The 18,781-nt window shown below is 37.4% G+C and overlaps 1 protein-coding gene across 12 annotated transcripts in view; it reads right to left on the reverse strand.

Moving 5' to 3' along the window:
• Positions 1–12,187, reverse strand: part of LOC138691746 (zinc finger protein 729-like) — a 50,395-nt gene extending 38,208 nt beyond the window's left edge. For 4 of the 12 annotated variants that reach the window (XM_069814080.1, XM_069814069.1, XM_069814081.1 and 1 more), the window contains exons 1-4: positions 10,139–12,154; positions 6,891–6,988; positions 6,471–6,608; positions 4,997–5,079 (exon numbers count right to left, since the gene is read on the reverse strand). Coding sequence is in view for 5 of the 12 variants with exons in the window: in XM_069814077.1 (XP_069670178.1) it covers positions 4,997–5,079; positions 6,471–6,608; positions 6,891–6,983 (314 nt within the window). In the remaining 7 variants the exon portion in view is untranslated. The other 8 variants (XM_069814071.1, XM_069814078.1, XM_069814073.1 and 5 more) reach the window with 5 other exon arrangements.
• Positions 12,188–18,781: the final 6,594 nt, after the last annotated feature.

An 18,781-nucleotide genomic window follows, 5' to 3' on the forward strand; every position in this document is an offset into this window, starting at 1 on the left:
CTATTTTATTTCCTCTGTCGTCATCGGAATTTGAGCCCCAAGAGTGGTGGGATGCATTGAAATCCCCCACCAAGAGATATGGTGCAGGTACCTGTGAAAGAATATGTTGAATTTCAAGTACTGTATAGGGTGTATCTGGGGGCATATCAACGGAGACTATTGAAAACTGTATGGTAGGTAAGGTTACTCTGGCAGCTAGGCATTGATGAGGACTGTTAATGTTTAGAACAGAGGAAAAGATATTCTGGCGGAGAAGGAGGGCACAACCTCCGTTAGCACGAATACCGGCAAGATGGTCATACCGGTAAACATTGTATCCCGAGATTTTCAGGGAATGTTCAGGTCGGAGGTGTGTCTCCTGTAGACATAAAATAGCAGGGTTCTCACGATAGATCAATTGCTGTAGTTCTGCATATCTGCTGCGTACACCGTTCACATTCCATTGTATGATATCAGTCATTATGTGGATCTAAATTATCATGGTGGCTTCACGGGTGATTTTCTCTTCTTATCTTTTCTAGGATTTCGTGCCGTTGACTGAGACTGCTTGGTCTTCGACCGTGGGGATTCGCTCGCAGATCGCCGCACGCCCGATCGTGATCTTGATCGAGACCGTGATCTCGACCCGTCACCAGAACAGGGAGCGCGACGTCGCGGCGATCTACCAGGCGTAGAGTCTTTCTCTGTCGCCACGGTAATAATCTTTTTTGGAATATAAGGCCTTATGTCAAGGCCACACGAGTCGTCTGACTCAGCAGTCTGAGTGGCAACGTCTACATACGTCTGGGTTGCGCTTTCAATACGCTTCCCAGGTATAGTAACAAGAGGTGGCGTTTGCGTAAATACATCTATTGCTTGTGTTGCCTTTTGCAAAACTGCTGCATAGGACTTTTCCGTCGCCTTTTTCTGTTGATCTAAAATACGCTTACGCGCCTCGAAAAACGTAATATTTTCTCGGACTCTCAGTTCTTGGATATCCTTCTCTACCATATACTTCGGGCAATTTTTAGAATTGGAGGCGTGGTCCCCAGCACAATTCACACAGTGCTCGGCGCTGGCACACGGGGATTCCCCATGGTCAGAACCGCCGCACCTTGCACATACGATGTTGTTTGTGCAACGTTTTTGCGTATGTCCGAACCGTTGGCACCTAAAGCACCGCATTGGGTTCGGCACATACGCACGAACTGGGACACGCTCGTACCCGACAAGGATGTACTCTGGTAGGACAGGCTTTTCGAAGGTCAAAAAGACAGTGCTCAGCGGAATAGTCTGTCCGTCCCGCTTACGTAATAAACGGTAAGCCTTGGACACAGACTGTTCCGCCAGTTCTAGTTGGATCTCTTCATCAGACATACCGTCCAGAGAATCCGTATGCACTACTCCCCGCGTGGTGTTTAGCGAGGAGTGCCGTTCGACTTTAATAGGGTAAGACCCTAGCAACTTCGCTTTCAACAACGTCTCACTCTGTTTTGGAGATACCGTCTCGACGAGGAGACTACCGTTGCGTAGGCGAGTTGCATTTTTGACCTTCCCAACGAGTCCGTCGAGTGCGCGTCTCACGTAAAATGGACTAATGTTTTTCATTGTCTTTTCTGTTCCGTCCAAGGTGATACTGATAAACTTCGGAGGCGGCACTTTGACAGTTACTTTCTCAGGGTCCAAGTCCATAGCAATTTTCGTCAAAATTTGACCACCAGTCGTATCAATTCCTGTCTTCTGTTTTTTATTATTTTTTTCTGAGGGAGGAGAAGAGGAGCGCGAAGAGGCCATTTTGAACTGGCCCCCCCTACGGAACTGTCGGCGTCAGCCTGCCACCGGGGGGGCGAAAGAAAAAGACACCTAGAAAATCTTCGCGGTCTGTGCCGGCCGTGGGGACCCCCCCACAGCCCGATCCCAAGCAACCCACTTCACGCAAGTTACCCTTCAAACTGGTCATTACACACCTAATGGCAAGTCTTACACCAGAGGCGTGTCGCAGTTTTATGCCCCTACCACGGGAATAACCGCCCGTGGCTCCCCACTCTACACCGAATACAAGTGCCAGACTACTGCGGCTAACTCCGACCGACCCTCCCAAAGCCGGAGCAATCCGAGACCGCACGCAGCTTCAGGGGACTTGTGGTTGATTACACTGCGACACCCATACGTCAGCGGTAACACGTCGGAGCGATATATCCGCCCCGGCGAGCAGAGTCGGTCACCGGGACGTTTAAGTCGCTCCGGACCCCCATTGGGGTTCTACGTGAGTGTACATGACTACTGGTCCGGGCTCCGCACCTAGACTTGCATATAGGGGCAGTATGAAGGGTCCACTATTGCTTCGTTGCTGGGCGCCCTGTCGGGCCACACAAGTTGGAAGTCGCGCTCGAAACCGTGGGACAGGACCACGGAGATAGGAAAGATCCCCGCTGGTGAGACGGGAGTTATAAACCTAAGAAACTTAACCTAATAATAGATATAAGAACTAGAAGGGGAAGAAGAATAAAGCCTCATCAGGCATTGTTAACAAATCCCGTCATGGTGGCGGACGTGGCAAAAACAAAAACAGCGGGGATGGAGAGGTGAAAATGGCTGTGATGATGTGGTGGGCGTTCCGCATGCAATGGCGGCCGGCAGAGAGAAATAGTGATGAAAAAGAAGAGAGAACGAAGAGGAGTGGATGGTGATAGGACGAAAAATGGCCGAAAAGAAGAGCACGAGAGCCACCATTGCACCCCCCGGTCACCACTTGGAGGAACCCACCTCGACCGGTCTGGATTTTATGTTCCTAATTATGTCAGGTGAAGTATACAATGCGTGCAGCTCTGCGTTGTGTAACTTTCTCCATTCTCCTGTAACTTCATCCCTCTTAGCCCCAAATATTTTCCTAAGAACCTTATTCTCAAACACCCTTAATCTCTGTTCCTCTCTCAAAGTGAGAGTCCAAGTTTCACAACCATACAGAACAACCGGTAATATAACTGTTTTATAAATTCTAACTTTCAGACTTTTTGACAGAAGACTAGATGACAAAAGCTTCTCAACCGAATAATAACAGGCATTTCCCATATTTATTCTGCGTTTAATTTACTCCCGAGTGTCATTTAGATTTGTTACTCTCGCTCCAAGATATTTGAATTTTTCCACCTCTTCGAAGGATAACTCTCCAATTTTTATAGTTCCATTTCGTACAATATTCTGGTCACGAGACATAATCATATACTTAGTCTTTTCGGGATTTACTTCCAACCCTATCGCTCTACTTGCTTCAACAAGAATTTCCGCGTTTTCCCTAATTGCTTGTGGATTTTCTCCTAACATATTCACGTCATCTGCATAGACAAGAAGCTGATGTAACCCGTTCAATTCCAAACCCTATATTATATTATATTATATTATATTATATTATATTATATTATATTATATTATATTATATTATATTATATTCCAACAAGACATATTGCTCTTATGCTTCTTTTAACTATTAAATCTTTTCATTTTTCTTTGAGTGTGGATTTAATTTTGGAGTGATTTCCCAATTTCGTTATTGACTGTACATTTCACTATATATAATCATCATTCTGGTGGTCACATGACCAGAATTTTTGCTGACATTCATAGCATTGGGTTTTCCTGTTACAACTTTCGAGAGGTCTGATATGGTGAACTGAATTCATGATCCGTTTTTCTGAAGACCTACAGTTTTCCTTTGATGTAACATTATATATAGTTTTTTTTTTTTTTTTTCGAAAAGAAAGTCTATATTTGTTTGAAATATTTCCTAGTTCTATAATATTCAACTGGCTTTTGTACTGTAAAGAATATAATCTATTTATTTTATTTTACAAATGCGTAAGTTGTCCCTCTATCTGTTCTAATTTGATAATGTGTTAATAAACTTAGTACTAGTGAATATTTAAACTTGTGATTATTTCGAAAGCCTGAGATCACATTCTAAATCTCTGTCTTTAGAGACAATTAATATTAGGTACCCTCCACAAAACTGGCTTCATTTACACACTGACGGATCCTTGATCTCCAGGGAACAAGGTGCCGGTGCTGGTGTTACGTGCTGTCTCTTCTCACTTTATAGATCTCTTGGATATGGAACAACAAGTTTTGATGGAGAAATCATTGCAACAAGTGAAAGTCTCAGGAATCTTCCATGCCACATTAATAAATTTAAAAATACAGTTATATTGTCAGACTCCAAAGCAGCTATTCTCTCAATAATCTCTAGACACACACCATCTCAAATAGCAGAAATAAATAGAATGCTCTCTCAACTAATAACACTCAATAAAAGAATTGTATTCCAATGGATACCATCCCATTGTGGAATCCTGGGAAACGAGAATGCGGATGCTTTAGCAAAGAAGGGCAGCACTGCTACTTACAGACCTGTTACTAAATCTACGTATTCCTCTGTGAAAAGATTTATTAAATCTACATACTTAGACTTCAACAAACAAAATTTGATAACACAATCCCATGAGAAAAAATGGAACTCTCTGCATCAAAATCCACAGTTAATTCCCGATTTACCACGAAAATCGTCTGTAGCTGCATTTAGATTGGCAATAGGCCATGATTGTTTGGCCAAACACCTGCATAGAAATGGAATATATCAGTCCCCTAACTGTCCATTGTGCAACTCAAACCAAGAAATGGATTCGGAACACCTCAAAATCTGTGCTTCAGTGGCTGGTCATGATATCTTTGAAGAATATTGGGGTGCAAGAGGTCAAATGACTTTATTGTCAAACGCCTGGCATTAGAAAACAACAACATATTTGGTTTTCATAAATGGGATACAACTCGCGATATTCTCAAAGATAAGCCATCCGCCATTGCTGTGGGATGGGGTACGACATAGACATGCCCATTAAATCTAAGGCATTCATTTAAATAACAATCAAATTGAAATTAATCATAAATATCTATCCTTCGTCATAATTCTTTCAATAAAGCAGTGTAACCAACGACGTAATAAAGCCTCACGCACTTCACTCACCTGTCACTTAAGACTTCATCCTCTTGTGCTGTTACCTCCAGTCTGACCTGCTCCTCCATTTTATTTATCTCATGTGCCTCCCCCTGAAACGATTATATAAAACGAAGGTACAGCACAGTAAATAGAAGAAGAATCAATGCACGGCAGTTTGAATCTTGTACACTTGATTTTAATTACTATTAAGCCCAATAAAAAGTCAAACATTGAAGTCGAAAAATGAAAATGAATTTTTAAAATATAAAGAAAAATATTATGGCATTTTGTAAGAAATATCCCGTTTATGTACTGTAACAAATGCATACACGATAAATTAATTGGAAGAGTAAATAAGAATGACACTCGAGATAGTCACAGGTGAGTAGGATTCGATTTTCATGATCGCAGATGCACTTCGATCCAAAAATCTAGATGTTCACGAGGAAGTTCATTGCATTGCTGATGGTGGAAGCAATCGTAGGATTGATATCATAGCTATAAATAGGAATAAACAGACAGCCGAAATAATTGATCCTACCATCAGATTTGAAATCTCAGCCACTCAGCCACTCAACCATCTGAAGTGAACGAAGAGAAAAACAAAATCTAAGAGCCCACGATTCAGTACCTATCGGCAAAATACAACATAGAAAAAATCACAGTTACCGGTCTTTTCTTCGGAGCGAGAGGCACCATCCCGAAAGCCTTCGTAAAGTGGAAGGAAAAATACAAGCTGATAAGAGATCTTCAAGATGCCATCATCACCACCATAATAAAATTTTCTGTAGCGATATTTCGTCAGCATTTTTATTGTGTACATTGAATTTAAATTACACTTGGTTCTATTTTTTTTTTCTTATGTGTTATTTACTTTTGTCTGAAACTGTTTATATAATTTTTCATTTTAAATTTTATTGTGAGCTATTCTGTGTCGCAGGGCAAACCCAAAGTATTGGGTCAGACTGCTAAATTAATATATGTCACTCTTCGTTAACAAAAACCACAATTTAAGTCACACAGAGTTAGTGTGCACTTAATGTTGGTTGTATGACGGTTGTCAGCCCACTTTGAGGTCTGTGGATGTAGAGGGAAAAAATGAATGTGTATCTGGTAGAGTCCCCGGGTAGCTCAGTTGGTAAAACGTTGGTACGTTTAACCAAAGGTCCCGGGTTCGATGCCCGCCCCGGAACAATTTTTCCCTCAAAATTATTCAAATCAACTTTACAGGGAGTAATACCTGAAATCTTGACTTGTACCAGAAGTTTACTCACCAACCACCAGAATAATTGACATTCACTCCACTTTATACCGAGTTGTCAATTAAATTAGAAGTGGACATTGAAAAATTATTAGTGATTAAAAAGTATCTAATACTGATATAATTCAGTGACAGCATGAGAGCTACATTCGTTTCCTCTGTTGACCTGAATCTAGAAGCCACATCAGTCAGTAACAGAGAGGGAAATACCGACCAACACACTTCATAAATTGCACTCACCTCGGCTTCAATTTTCAAGACAGGAAAGTCAATTGGCACAGGTGATTCCTCAAACGTCATCTCCGATTTCAGAGCACAGCTCTGATCCATACATTCCGTCTTTATTTCGGTCACATGCAGATCTAATACATTTCCATCCTGCAAAACAAAGGACATAATAATTATGTCATATAACATAAGTCCCTCACCAAAAGCCACTGAACTCTTTCTAAAGTCTGTTCACTCTATTATTAACCCTGATGTCAACGACTTCACGTGTACCAACTAAAGTGTCACTAGTGAAATAATTTGTATGAAAAACCTCATCTAACTTAGTTTGATTTTATTGTTCCATATTCTATCTGTGAAGCAATGTACGAATACCATGGAATGTTATAAATACAATACAATAGAAATTACAACCAGTGACTCTCAATTCACCTCTGGTAAGGGCTTATTCTCAACTGTATCAGTCTCATTTCTCCACTGTACAGCCAAAGGGTCCACCTCAGGTTCCTTCTTGATTACATCCATCGCAACTGTAACAGACATTTAAGATTTGACATATGTGCAGAATGCAAGCTTCTGAAATTACAATACGAGATGCGTTTGAAAAGTTCGTGGCCTGACACATAGATGGCATTGAAAATGTGTGAACAATGCAGCCATTGTTAGCGGCCATTTTACCGGTACTGGTACACTACTTGAACCACGAAAAATCATAATGTTCTGTTGACTACATTTTGTGTACCTAGCTTTCATAAAATCGACATTACTTTGACAAAGTAAATCCTATTAACTCTATGGGGCCAATCCTCGATATCGCCCCCACACCACATGGGACTGATGTTCGATTTAAGTTTCTGTATGGGTTAGATGAGTTAAATGAAAGTAACATTAAATCGAGGAATGTAACAAAGTTAGTGGGTTAGTTGAGGGAATTTTTAAATGATATGAGACCGAGGAATTACGAAGTGTGGGGAGATAGCGAAGTTTCACGTTATATTCAAACTTTAAATTTGTCATTCCTGCAAGTGCATCAAGCAGTGTAAGCTATAAGTAACAAAGCCATCTTAGATGGATTGCATGCGTTACGTACTGACATTCATAAAATATTTTTCTATAAAAAAACTTGTTTAGCCTAAAATATACGATACATTTGAAGACCTCCCTCAAAGAAGGTTGTATATCAACAGCTTTTGCGTATCATATACAACGTTCTTTGAGGGAGGTCTTCATTTAATAACATAAATTTAACCACACGGTTTGTAAAATAAACTATTGGAGGTTATGTTAATTTAGAAAATGGATTTCAGAAACAAAATTTGTGTCCTATACCGTATTGAATGTAGTATTTTCCTTTACATACTGACATAAATGTAAACTTGTTTTATAATTGACCATGTTCTTTTCTCAATTTTTCTGAAAGTTAAGCCCGAAAATCAATCCAGAAGGTTTTATGCAAATAATCAAACTCACTTATACTTAGGTCGTGTCTCAAAGCTCAAGTCCATACTACACACTAGTGACTAGCAACTAGGTGACTTGTAAGCTACACACTAGGGAGCTTGGGAACTGTATACTTGAAACATGGCATTCTTCATAAACATTTTTCTAAAAACCATGACATCATGGTGCAGCTCTGAATTAAGAAGGCAGTGTCCTAATGCAGTTTCATTATAAGTTATGTGGAAAAGGTAAGGGCTTAATATATTACAATAATGTTTAAAACACTGTAAAGAAGGTACTAACAATGTCAGTGTTCAAATATAACGTGTTGTTCTACATTATATTTACTTTATTTCACTTCCAAAGCATTTTCAGATTTAATAACCCCAATAGGGATATCCTGAACTAGCACCAACAGATAGCGCACGTGTACTATGTGGGATGCGTTTGCGTGTGCATTTGTTTTCGGTATATAAACATTGAGGATATATGTAGTGTATTAGTATATTAGATACTCTTAAAAACAACTAAAAATGGCAAATTTTTGTTATGTTCCTATATGTAAAAACCAGGGAAAGCTTTTTGTCTTCAATCAGGTCCCGAAATATTCTGAATATATGCTTTAAACCTTAAAAAATATAAGCAATAAAATTGGGCCTCGAAAGTGCTAGCTATTAAATAAAAGTAGGCCTAACTACTTCAAGTAAGGAATTGTTGACTATAGTTTCATTTTGGAAGAGGAAAAAGAAAAATGTATAAAAACATATGCAACCTCGACAGCGAGCTATGTTAGCTTAGATTATATCCAGTAGTTGTAGGAGTCTCCGAATTTTACGCCTACAGTAAACTCTCGATAAACTGGAATGTTTATTATCCAGGACGATTCCTAGTGAAATCCATTTCGTGAATAATGTTTTTAATGTAGTGTACCCTAATTATTAAAGCCATATTTTAAGTTCAAATTTTCAAAATTATCTCACACAGTATTCAAAACACACTAATAATCGTGATACTATTGCGATCATATTATATCATCCTATTAAAAATTGCATTTGATCTTTCTGCAACTACAGAAAAAATTCAAGGAATTCAATCTCGATAATCTCTTCCCTATAAAAAAAAGACATTGGTGGTTGCATATCCTGTTTTTATCGTACGGTTCTTAAACATTAATTATTAAAGAGGGCAGTATTCACTTTCGACATATTTCCTATTTTTTTATTTGTGCATATTGTTCTCAAAGTTCTCGTTTAGGTTCATGAACATTCAATTTACTCGTATTTATATTCTGCATACTGCAGATTTCCCCACCCATCTCGGGAAATCGCTCAATATTATACAGGTTTACGTTATTATTTATTGTAAATTAAATTAAATTATGAGGTAAGAAAATACTGAATTATATTAAAGTGTACTAGGTAAATATAATTTTGACACGCACAGAAAACCAACAAGCGGGAAAACGTAATCAACTGTAGCATATGAAAAAACATAGCCCTACAACATATTGCCCCGCATGGAACGCTCCTGCCATCTGACGGTAAAACTTCGCATAAGACATCCCTATTGCTGATGAGGTATCCATGTTTGTTTAGTGAACAAGTCAGCAATCAAGCAAGCATTTTCGTTTACTAGCTACTACGGACTTGATTGCTGTGCACTATGTAGCTTTGGATCATAACTTCTGACGTCATATCCGGCTATTTAGTCAACAATCTAGTTCACTTCAGCTGAAAATGTAGCTTTGAGACACGGCCTTATTTTGACTAGACTACGTAGCATGCATAGATGTATTAATTGTATGTGTTATATATCCGCTGTGTCGACTGCTAGCTGGTGTGAGGTCAGTGCCAACTCCTGGGAGAAAGCATAATCTCACGCTTAAACTGGTTTGAAGGTCATTGAAATCAGTCCTGCTACATCAAAGGTACCGACGCGAAGTGTCCATACTGTATAATTATCCATACGCTGGTTTATCTGTCACCGATATAAAACAGCACACACACACGTCCATTACACCATTATATATTGCAGAAATCCATTAAGCAGAAAGCTCATCAAAAATATAAAATACATAGGCCTAATACTTTCACACGTAATTTTTACGTTAATCTGTTAAATTTGTGGACTTCTCTTATTGACTCAGCACATGAAAGATAGCGTTCTGTATTGTGTTTAAACCTAACACTCTTACGTAATGAACTTTCTGAATTATTGGTATAGGTGAAATGTGTGCCTACCTTTTGGCCAGAAACTTTCTTGCAGCTTCTATATCAGCTTGAAACACTTACTGGATATTAATGTACTCGCTTCTCTTCCTCACAACGTGGACAAATTATTTAGAATTTTGTATTGTATTTCCAGATTTTGCAGCTAACCACGCTATCCTTTTTACTTGCCCTCCAATAGCATCTACTGCCCCTTTCCCGTGGTACGATTCAAATAAGTGGCTTTCTACAGGAACAAGTACGTCATATGGCTCAAAGTAAACTTCTGCTTGAAATGGCTTGCAGCCCCATCAGAAAAAATTCTGACTTGTTTCAGGTTGGGAAGAATTTGAATCATTTCTGAAGGAAAATAAATTGTTCTTATCCAAATGTCAACAGCATACTTATCATGGGCCAGATAATCAGAATCAAGAGGAAAGGACTGTTTTTGAGTCTCACTATCACACTTCCTTTTGAACCAAGCAACAGCTGTAAAAATTGAGTTATGACGACTTTTCCAATCGGAAGCCTGTATCACGTCTTCTTCCCTTCAGCTAGAATTTTCAGAATAGTCAATTTGTATAATCTCTTCATTATTATCAACATTTTCTCGAGAACATTTAAATGTTTATGATTGCTGCCTTCTTTCCATTCTAAATTAGCAATGACTTCTTTTCGTTTGGTTGGAGAGTTAGGCAGTGCATCTTCAACTCGTTTTCTACATTCTCCATAATGCTGTTTTCTCAATTTGTCTCTCAACCTCTGAGCTCGCTTATGCTCTCTATTCTTTGCTTTAAGTTGTTCTCTTCCACTTTTAGCATTTCTGAGTGCAGCTCTTTTCTTCCTAATTTTGACTCTCTCTTTTCTTTCCATTCTTCATATCGGTCCTGTTTATTTATATGTTGCCTAAATTCATGTTGTCGTTGTGCTAATGATTTTGCCATTACAGAAACACATCTTGTTTAATAGACTGATAAAGACTTAGCCTTAACAGCAACTACACGCACATTCACCTTCACAAACGTCTCGCGTATAACTAACCAAGCAGTAGTCAGAGGAAAACGCGCAGTTACGTACTGACATTATTGTCATGATAAATGTACGCAGAAAAAGTTATTTTTTATTTTATTTTATTGGGTTATTTTACGACGCTGTATCAACATCTAGGTTATTTAGCGTCTGAATGAAATGAAGGTGATAATGCCGGTGAAATGAGTCCGGGGTCCAACACCGAAAGTTACCCAGCATTTGCTCATATTGGGTTAAGGGAAACTCCCGGAAAAAACCTCAACCAGGTAACTTGCCCCCACCGGGATTCGAACCCGGGCCACCTGGTTTCGCGGCCAGACGCGCTGACCGTTACTCCACAGGTGTGGACGAAAAAGTTATTTCAGAGAAAAATGGTTAAATACTTTTTTGCTTGTAATATAATGTAGATTTTGAATCTGAAAGGAAATTTTTATTCCATTGCTTATTATGCTGTTTACGAAAGTATTTACAGGTTGAGCGTTACATACTGACCAGACTTGCAGAGAATAGACCTAATTACAAAATAGATGACTAAACTCGTACGTGAAAATAGCACTGCATCCCTTATGTTGAGGAAGTATCAAAGTGTGACATGGAAAAAAATCAATTGTATAAAATGAAATATTTACTCAGTGAAATCTCACTTTGAAAAGTGCTAGTTGCACTACGATAATTCCGAAACTTTTGATTTACGATACGTACGTTCATGACATAATTTTCCAAATTTTTTCTATTGCATAAGACACTGGAAACATTTAAGAACACATTTAATAAATGACAAAGAACTCCACTATAATTTCAATTTTTACCACTCGAGTTGACATTTTCATAGAATCACTCCTTAAAAAGTACCATAAAAATAAAATTAATGAATCCCATAACCGCACAATAAAAGAATAAACAAGTAAGACTCGAATAATAATTACACACGAGGAAAAAAGTGGGAATATGCACAAATAAAGACTCTATGAAGTATTAAAATGAAAATGAACCACAAATTTATTAGAGAAAACCTCACTCTGCCGTACACTATGAAGAAGACACCATTCCAGAGTATGAACAGTTTTCATTACGAACAAGTCTGCCGTGACCAAGAAAGCCAGTTAAAAAATACAGTGAAATCGTAATCTGGCGATTCTGCTCTTGCCGTTGAAATTTAACCTTGCGCTCAGATGCCATCTAGCTTCACTATACCTCATTCGTGAACTGCACGTAAATCAATGAGAAAATCTTACGAAAACTTCAAAAAATGATGTCACAATTTCCTCTTAAAAATTTCATATCCACTGATAAAATATCGAAACCTATTTAAAGAAACTTGCCCTGTTAATATGTAAGTTTAATGGCCAGTTTGTCCAAGTAATGTTTAATTTTGCTTAACGAATGTTAAATTAACAGTCTGTTTATTTTTAACGCTCTGTTAATGTATTTTCCATTTGTTCAACATAAGATAACCAACACTTAACTATAACGTCTGTTAGCACTATTTTAACTATTCAACAGCAGTTGGTAATGATGCTACACATGTAAGACAATTTTTGATTGGCTAAAATTAATCTTTAAATTCTATATTATAGAGTGAGTAATGAAACTTGCATAAAATGACAACCTGTTATAGTAGGCCACGCTCCATAAACAAACAGTTGACAAATGAAAGTTGTAGGTGACGTGCTGAATAATAATTACAAAGTAAGGTTATATTTCCTCATTGCTATTATGGATACGAAATACGAAAGAAATAAAATAACACTGATGTATTTAAACAGTCCAAAGTATTTTTTAAATGTTATATTACCAGTCATATGCCAAACATTCCCTACAGAGAGACACAAAATATTAATTTCGCAACTTCTGTTGTAACAGCTGTAGAGACATCGGCCATATTTAACTAACTATTAAACGAGTTAACTACCCGAAATCCTACATTTAAAATTAACAAACTGTTAACAATCTGTTAAACCAGAATGGTGTTGAAAACCCATAAGAGCTGCGGAGCTGCAGCACTCCCTGCTTTGTCAAGAAATTAAAAATAATTTTAATTTTAATTTGTAGAATAATTTGTATAGCTTTTCTTAAGTAAATTGCTTTATATTTCATCTGGCCGGGAATATGTACTATTATCTGATGCATAATATTTTTGCGCGTCGACTGTATTGGAATTGACACTGCATTCAAAGTCGTCCTGGGATCTGCAGGGTGGGAAAGCTCATAGAGAGTGTGTCTTGCATGGTCAGGGGGAAGAGAGGTGAAGGGAAAAAGAGGGGAACTGCCGCTGTTTAAAACCCATATCTTGCTGCAGGGCCTTGCAGAGCCAGGCCACAAGGGATCTTTCCTCTTCTCCCACACCGCTATTGTAATGCTACATCAACTGGATTCTCTATTCTCTTGAAACTTAATGACAAAATTTTTATTTTCTCTTCACATAGTTATTGTTGTAGAATCTTATCGAGTTAATATAACGAAATTAATATCCTCTTTTGCCTTATTATTATATATCCAGCCTCCTTAACTCAAAGTGATTACGCGAGTAGAGTCCTTTTGATATAGCATGTAAAATACGAAAGAGACCTCTTTACGATTTTAGAAAATTATTGACCATCAGTATATCCGAGTGTTGCTTCGGTGTGACATCTTAGTACCGTAACTTAACCAGTGCAAATGTGCAAGCATGAGTGTGTGCGAATTGCAGAATATTAATTTTTCTCAACTTTCCTTTGTGGAGAAGATTGAAGTGAAATTAAAGGGTCGTCCGTTACCCGACTTAAATCTTACTCAAGCTTCGTCTAGCCGAAATAGTGCATACGCAAGGAAGTTTAACAGTGAAATTTACGCTAAGCATTTGTGGTTGTGTGGATGTGAACAAAAAAATGCTGTATTTTGTTTTCCTTGCCTCCTCTTCGGTGGTGATGCTGCATGGACTAGGAGTGGTGTGACAGATTTAGGACATTTGGCCCTAAAAATTAAAAAGCACGAATCTTCGCAGTCTTACTTGAAAAATGTTGTTTCATTGGCTATGTTAGGCAGAACTAATATTGCTGCGCAACTAAGTGAAGCGTACAGAACAAACATTCTCAAACATAATCAAGAAGTGAGGAAAAATCGTGAAATTCTTTCAAAAATTATTGACTGTATAACATTCTGTGGCCAATATGAACTTCCCCTTAGGGGACACGATGAAAAAAAGATTCGAAGAACCCTGGTGTATTTCGTGGGTTGCTACAGTTCGCGTGTAATCTAAACGAACCTCTCAAAAATCATTTGGAACAAGCCACTGTCTTTAAAGGCAATTCTAAAATAATTCAAAACGAACTGTTAGATTGCATGTTGAGTATCTGCCGATCTGAAATTCAGACTGAAATCGATGGTGCTAGTTTCTTAGCGATCATGGCAGATGATACCACAGACGTCTCCCAACAGACTCAGGAAGTTTTGGCTTTTCGGTATGAACATAACGGTACGGTGCAAGAAGGGTTTTGGGTGTTTACAAATCCGTCATCTCAAGACGCTAACAGTTTATCTTCTTTCCTATTAGAACAGTTAAGACAGGCGCTTAAAGGGACACAACGAGAAACTAATAGCCCAAGCATATGACGGAGCGGCCGTAATGAGTGGGGGTAAAAACGGGGTCCAAGCAATTGTAAAAGAAATTTATCCAAATTCTCACTTCGTTCATTGCTATGCCCATCAGCTAAATTTAATAATGCAGCAGGTAGCATCCCAAAACTCCAGGTTCGGATATTTTTCAGTGACCTTTCTGGAATTTCTGCCTTTTTCTCTAGATCACCACAGCGCACTTCTGTACTTGATAAAGTATGTTCTCGAAAACTTCCACAAGCCTCTGCAACTAAGTGGAATTTCAACTGTAGAATTGTGAACACTGTCCATGAAAACTTGGAGCCGCTTAAAGAGTGTTTTCAAGAATTACAGAAAGTAAAAAATCGCGCAACCTATCAACAAGCAACAGGTCATTTACGGGCACTAGAAGACGAATTTTTTTTTGTTTTGGCTGTCGTTTTTTCATCGAGTGATGCCTCATGTAGATGTTCTTTACGATCAGCTTCTAAATCGAAATGCTACATCAGCCGATATCAATAGAGCTGTGGAATATTTTTATGAGGTCATATCCAGAATCAGGAGCGAGTGGTGCGGTGAATCTTGTGATGAAGAACATACTTCTGTCAAAAGAAGGAAAACCGATGCTAAGACTATGGCCATAGCTGCAAAAGAAATTTGCGATACGATTTGTGTCCAAGCCAGAGAAAGATTTGATTTCACCGCACACCTTGCAGCCGCTAAACTCTTGCAGACCAACCGTTTCGCTCTTTACTGCAAAGAATTACCGGAGAAGGAGTTAGAAAACACAGCAGCAGCATATCCAATGTTAAAGAAGGAACGTTTGCGAACAGAATTGGTCGTATTGTATGACGGGAGAGAGTTTCATGAAGAATCTAGTGTGCTGAAGAAACTGTATCAGATCCTGATAGATAGTGGACTCGAAAACTCCCTAAGTGAAGTGTTTTCTCTCTTCAAAATTGTTCTAACAACCCCTATGACTACGACGGAAGTTGAGATGCTTTTCCACACTGAAAAGAATTAAGACATTTTTACGTAGCACAATGTCCGAGGATCGTCTGTCGACACTCGTTATGTTGACAATTGAAAGGAAACTTGTTGAGACGACAATAGACTTCAATGAAAAAGTAATGGAGGACTTCATAAACCGCAAGAACAGAAGGATGGACTTCACTTACAAGAAATGAATGTTCACAGGTAATTTTTCCATTATTTTACTGCTAATACTGCATGGAGTAAAGGTTATAAAGATAGGCTACATGTACTGCATTTATTTTTGTCCTATACTTATTAGTAATGATATATCGAAGTGAAGTTTGTATATAACAAAATCTACTGCAGCTCCCCCAATCCACAAGTTCACGAGCCGCCACTGTTGAAAACATACAATTTTATTAATTAACAAACTGTTTAGAGTTTAACAGTCGTTAAGTTTTCTAACAAAACTTGGAAAAACCGGCCATACGTGTGACTTCTCTTACATGTTAAAAATTAGGTTCTATTTTTGGAAACTATTTCACAACCGTTTACTTTAGGCAGAATACATGCCAAAAAAATTTCTTTCTTTCTTTCTTTCTTTCTTTCTTTCTTTCTTTGCCTTAATTTAAGCTCTCCCTTTTAGGTTCATTTATACGACTCAATCCACACGGGCTTTACAGGGCCGCGACCAGAAGAAAGTTACCGAAATAAATAAGAAAAAGAGTTAGGCCTAATGTTGTTTAGATTACATTGTAATTGTAAATATAATAACTACTTTTTGTAGAGGAAAAGTGTGCAATAAAAACAACTTATTCTGGTTTGCAACAAATTCCACAATTTGGGACATCTGGCCGAAATCTACGGTTGACCACTAGGTTCCAGAATACAAAGCAGAGGTTAAATTAAAAAATACAATATGATTGCGGAGAGAATGCGGAACAATGATAAATTTAAAAATAAAATATAATTTGATTTCGGAGAAACATGAGATGAAAGTACATTGAAGAGTAACGAAATGAAGTAAAAAAAAAAATATTACATAGTATTATACAAGTGATTGTGTAAAATGGATGAATCTCTCAATACCATTAAACAAATTTTGTTAATGTCCTCACTAAAAAATTTAAGAGAAAGGAGATTGGTTTTGGTTAACTTAAATGAAGTTCCCCTAGCGCCAAAAAGAAGTCCTTTCACTTCCCACGTATTAATATTCATTTTGTATCTCTCACTGAAGTCACTGATACATGGGTTGTAAATAGACTTCTTTTTATCGCTAACGTCATTGGCCTTTAATCCTTAATCATTATTGGAATGCTATGTATAATAGTAAATATTTCTTGTCAAAAAATAATCAAGCTAAACACACATAACCCTACAAAATAATTTCATTCTATTTGATTCTGTAGGCCTATTATTGGAATGCCATGTAAAATGCTAGGGCTGCTAATATCCCAATAATACCTACACAAAATATTAGCTGTCCGATTAGTAGCTAATACAATATTGCTGGACATTCATTCTTAACGTTACTGGATAATACAGACCCATCTCTAAAATAACATATACAGTATTATATTATTATTATTATTATTATTATTATTATTATTATTATTATTATTATTATTATTATTATTATTATTATTATACGAATATTAATTATTTATAAATGCTTTAAAATAGAAAAGTGTAAATTGATCTGTGGGCAAGCTAATGTTTATTAATCTAATGATTATTATATCGCATGGTTAATGTGGATTTTCAAGTATGATGACGAAATTACTTGTTTCAGCCCATTAACATAAGTGTCAAATGGATTTAAGTACAATACGTGAATATTTAAGCAAGAAAATATATAATCAGTTCATTTGCATGTGCTGTGATTTGTAGCATTTCCATTATTGAATTTATACCATTTTTTCTCATGCCAACATACCTTTTCCTTAAAAATCTTTATTTTCTGTCTCTCTGTTTTCTCACTTAATTCGGTCATTAATTTTCTTTTCCGAGTTGTTGATTGTTCAGATTCACTACTATTGTCACAGAAAACACTCTCGCCACAATTTGGAACTACTTCGTGACCGTCAGTTTCTGACATATTGATTCTTTTAGTTGGTTGTTTTATGACGTTTTATCAACTACTATGGTTATTCAGCGTCTTATTCAGATAAAGGTGATAATGCTAGTGAAATGAGTCCAGGCTCGAGTTACCCAACATTGCTCTTGAGGTATATGTACACCTACAAAACGCAAAAAATGATGAAAAATTAGAATTTTCAAAATATAACTATTTTAATAGAGATTTTTCTCCTCTTTAATTTGATGTAAGAATTTTTTATTTATGCCTTATGGTTTTTCAGATAAGTCACATTTTCCAAAATGCTGCGTCATCAGCCACGGACACTTACTTTTGGAGTGATCTTCGTAGCAGTCAATCCCCTCATAAAGCATTGCATGTAAAATAAACTTCTTTCTAGTCCAGAAATAGATTCATAGCGCTCTGGGCATGATCATTAGATTGAAAAAACTTTTTAACATGATGAAGTAATTTATAATCATTTACTGTTAGTCATAAAACTGTAAATTTGTGTGTCAATGATGTTATACGTCATTTTAATATGAGTCCAAAAGTAGAAATTACAATTCTGAGGATGATGGGCATAAACCCTGGGTCAAACACCATCGCAGGACTTGTTGCATCATTGGAAATAGGGACAAAAATGCCAAAAAAAACATTCAACACCTGAAGTTAAAACAAGGCGGAAGTATTTGAGAGGCAGAAAGAAGCTGTAACTGGACCGACATGAAGCTGCTTAAGGGGTGACATATGATAATGGAGTCTTTTGGGCTCCGAAAATTTGTGGCTCATTTCCTGTAAATAGTAATTTTAGTATATTTAATTCTTTCAAACATGATATCTCTGCCAAACATGGTGATACCAAGAAGATATTGGTGTCATTTTGAAGCTTGAAATGTCCCCCAGTGCCTGACAATGATTTACATGAATTATGCAACATAAAATATTATTGTAAGTTACATATGTGGCAATATTTAATTAATGTAAATAAAAATAAAAAATAGCTCTATTATTCTATACTA

The sequence above is a fragment of the Periplaneta americana genome, chromosome 16, assembly GCF_040183065.1.
Source record: "Periplaneta americana isolate PAMFEO1 chromosome 16, P.americana_PAMFEO1_priV1, whole genome shotgun sequence".
Taxonomy (NCBI): Eukaryota; Metazoa; Arthropoda; class Insecta; order Blattodea; family Blattidae; genus Periplaneta; species Periplaneta americana.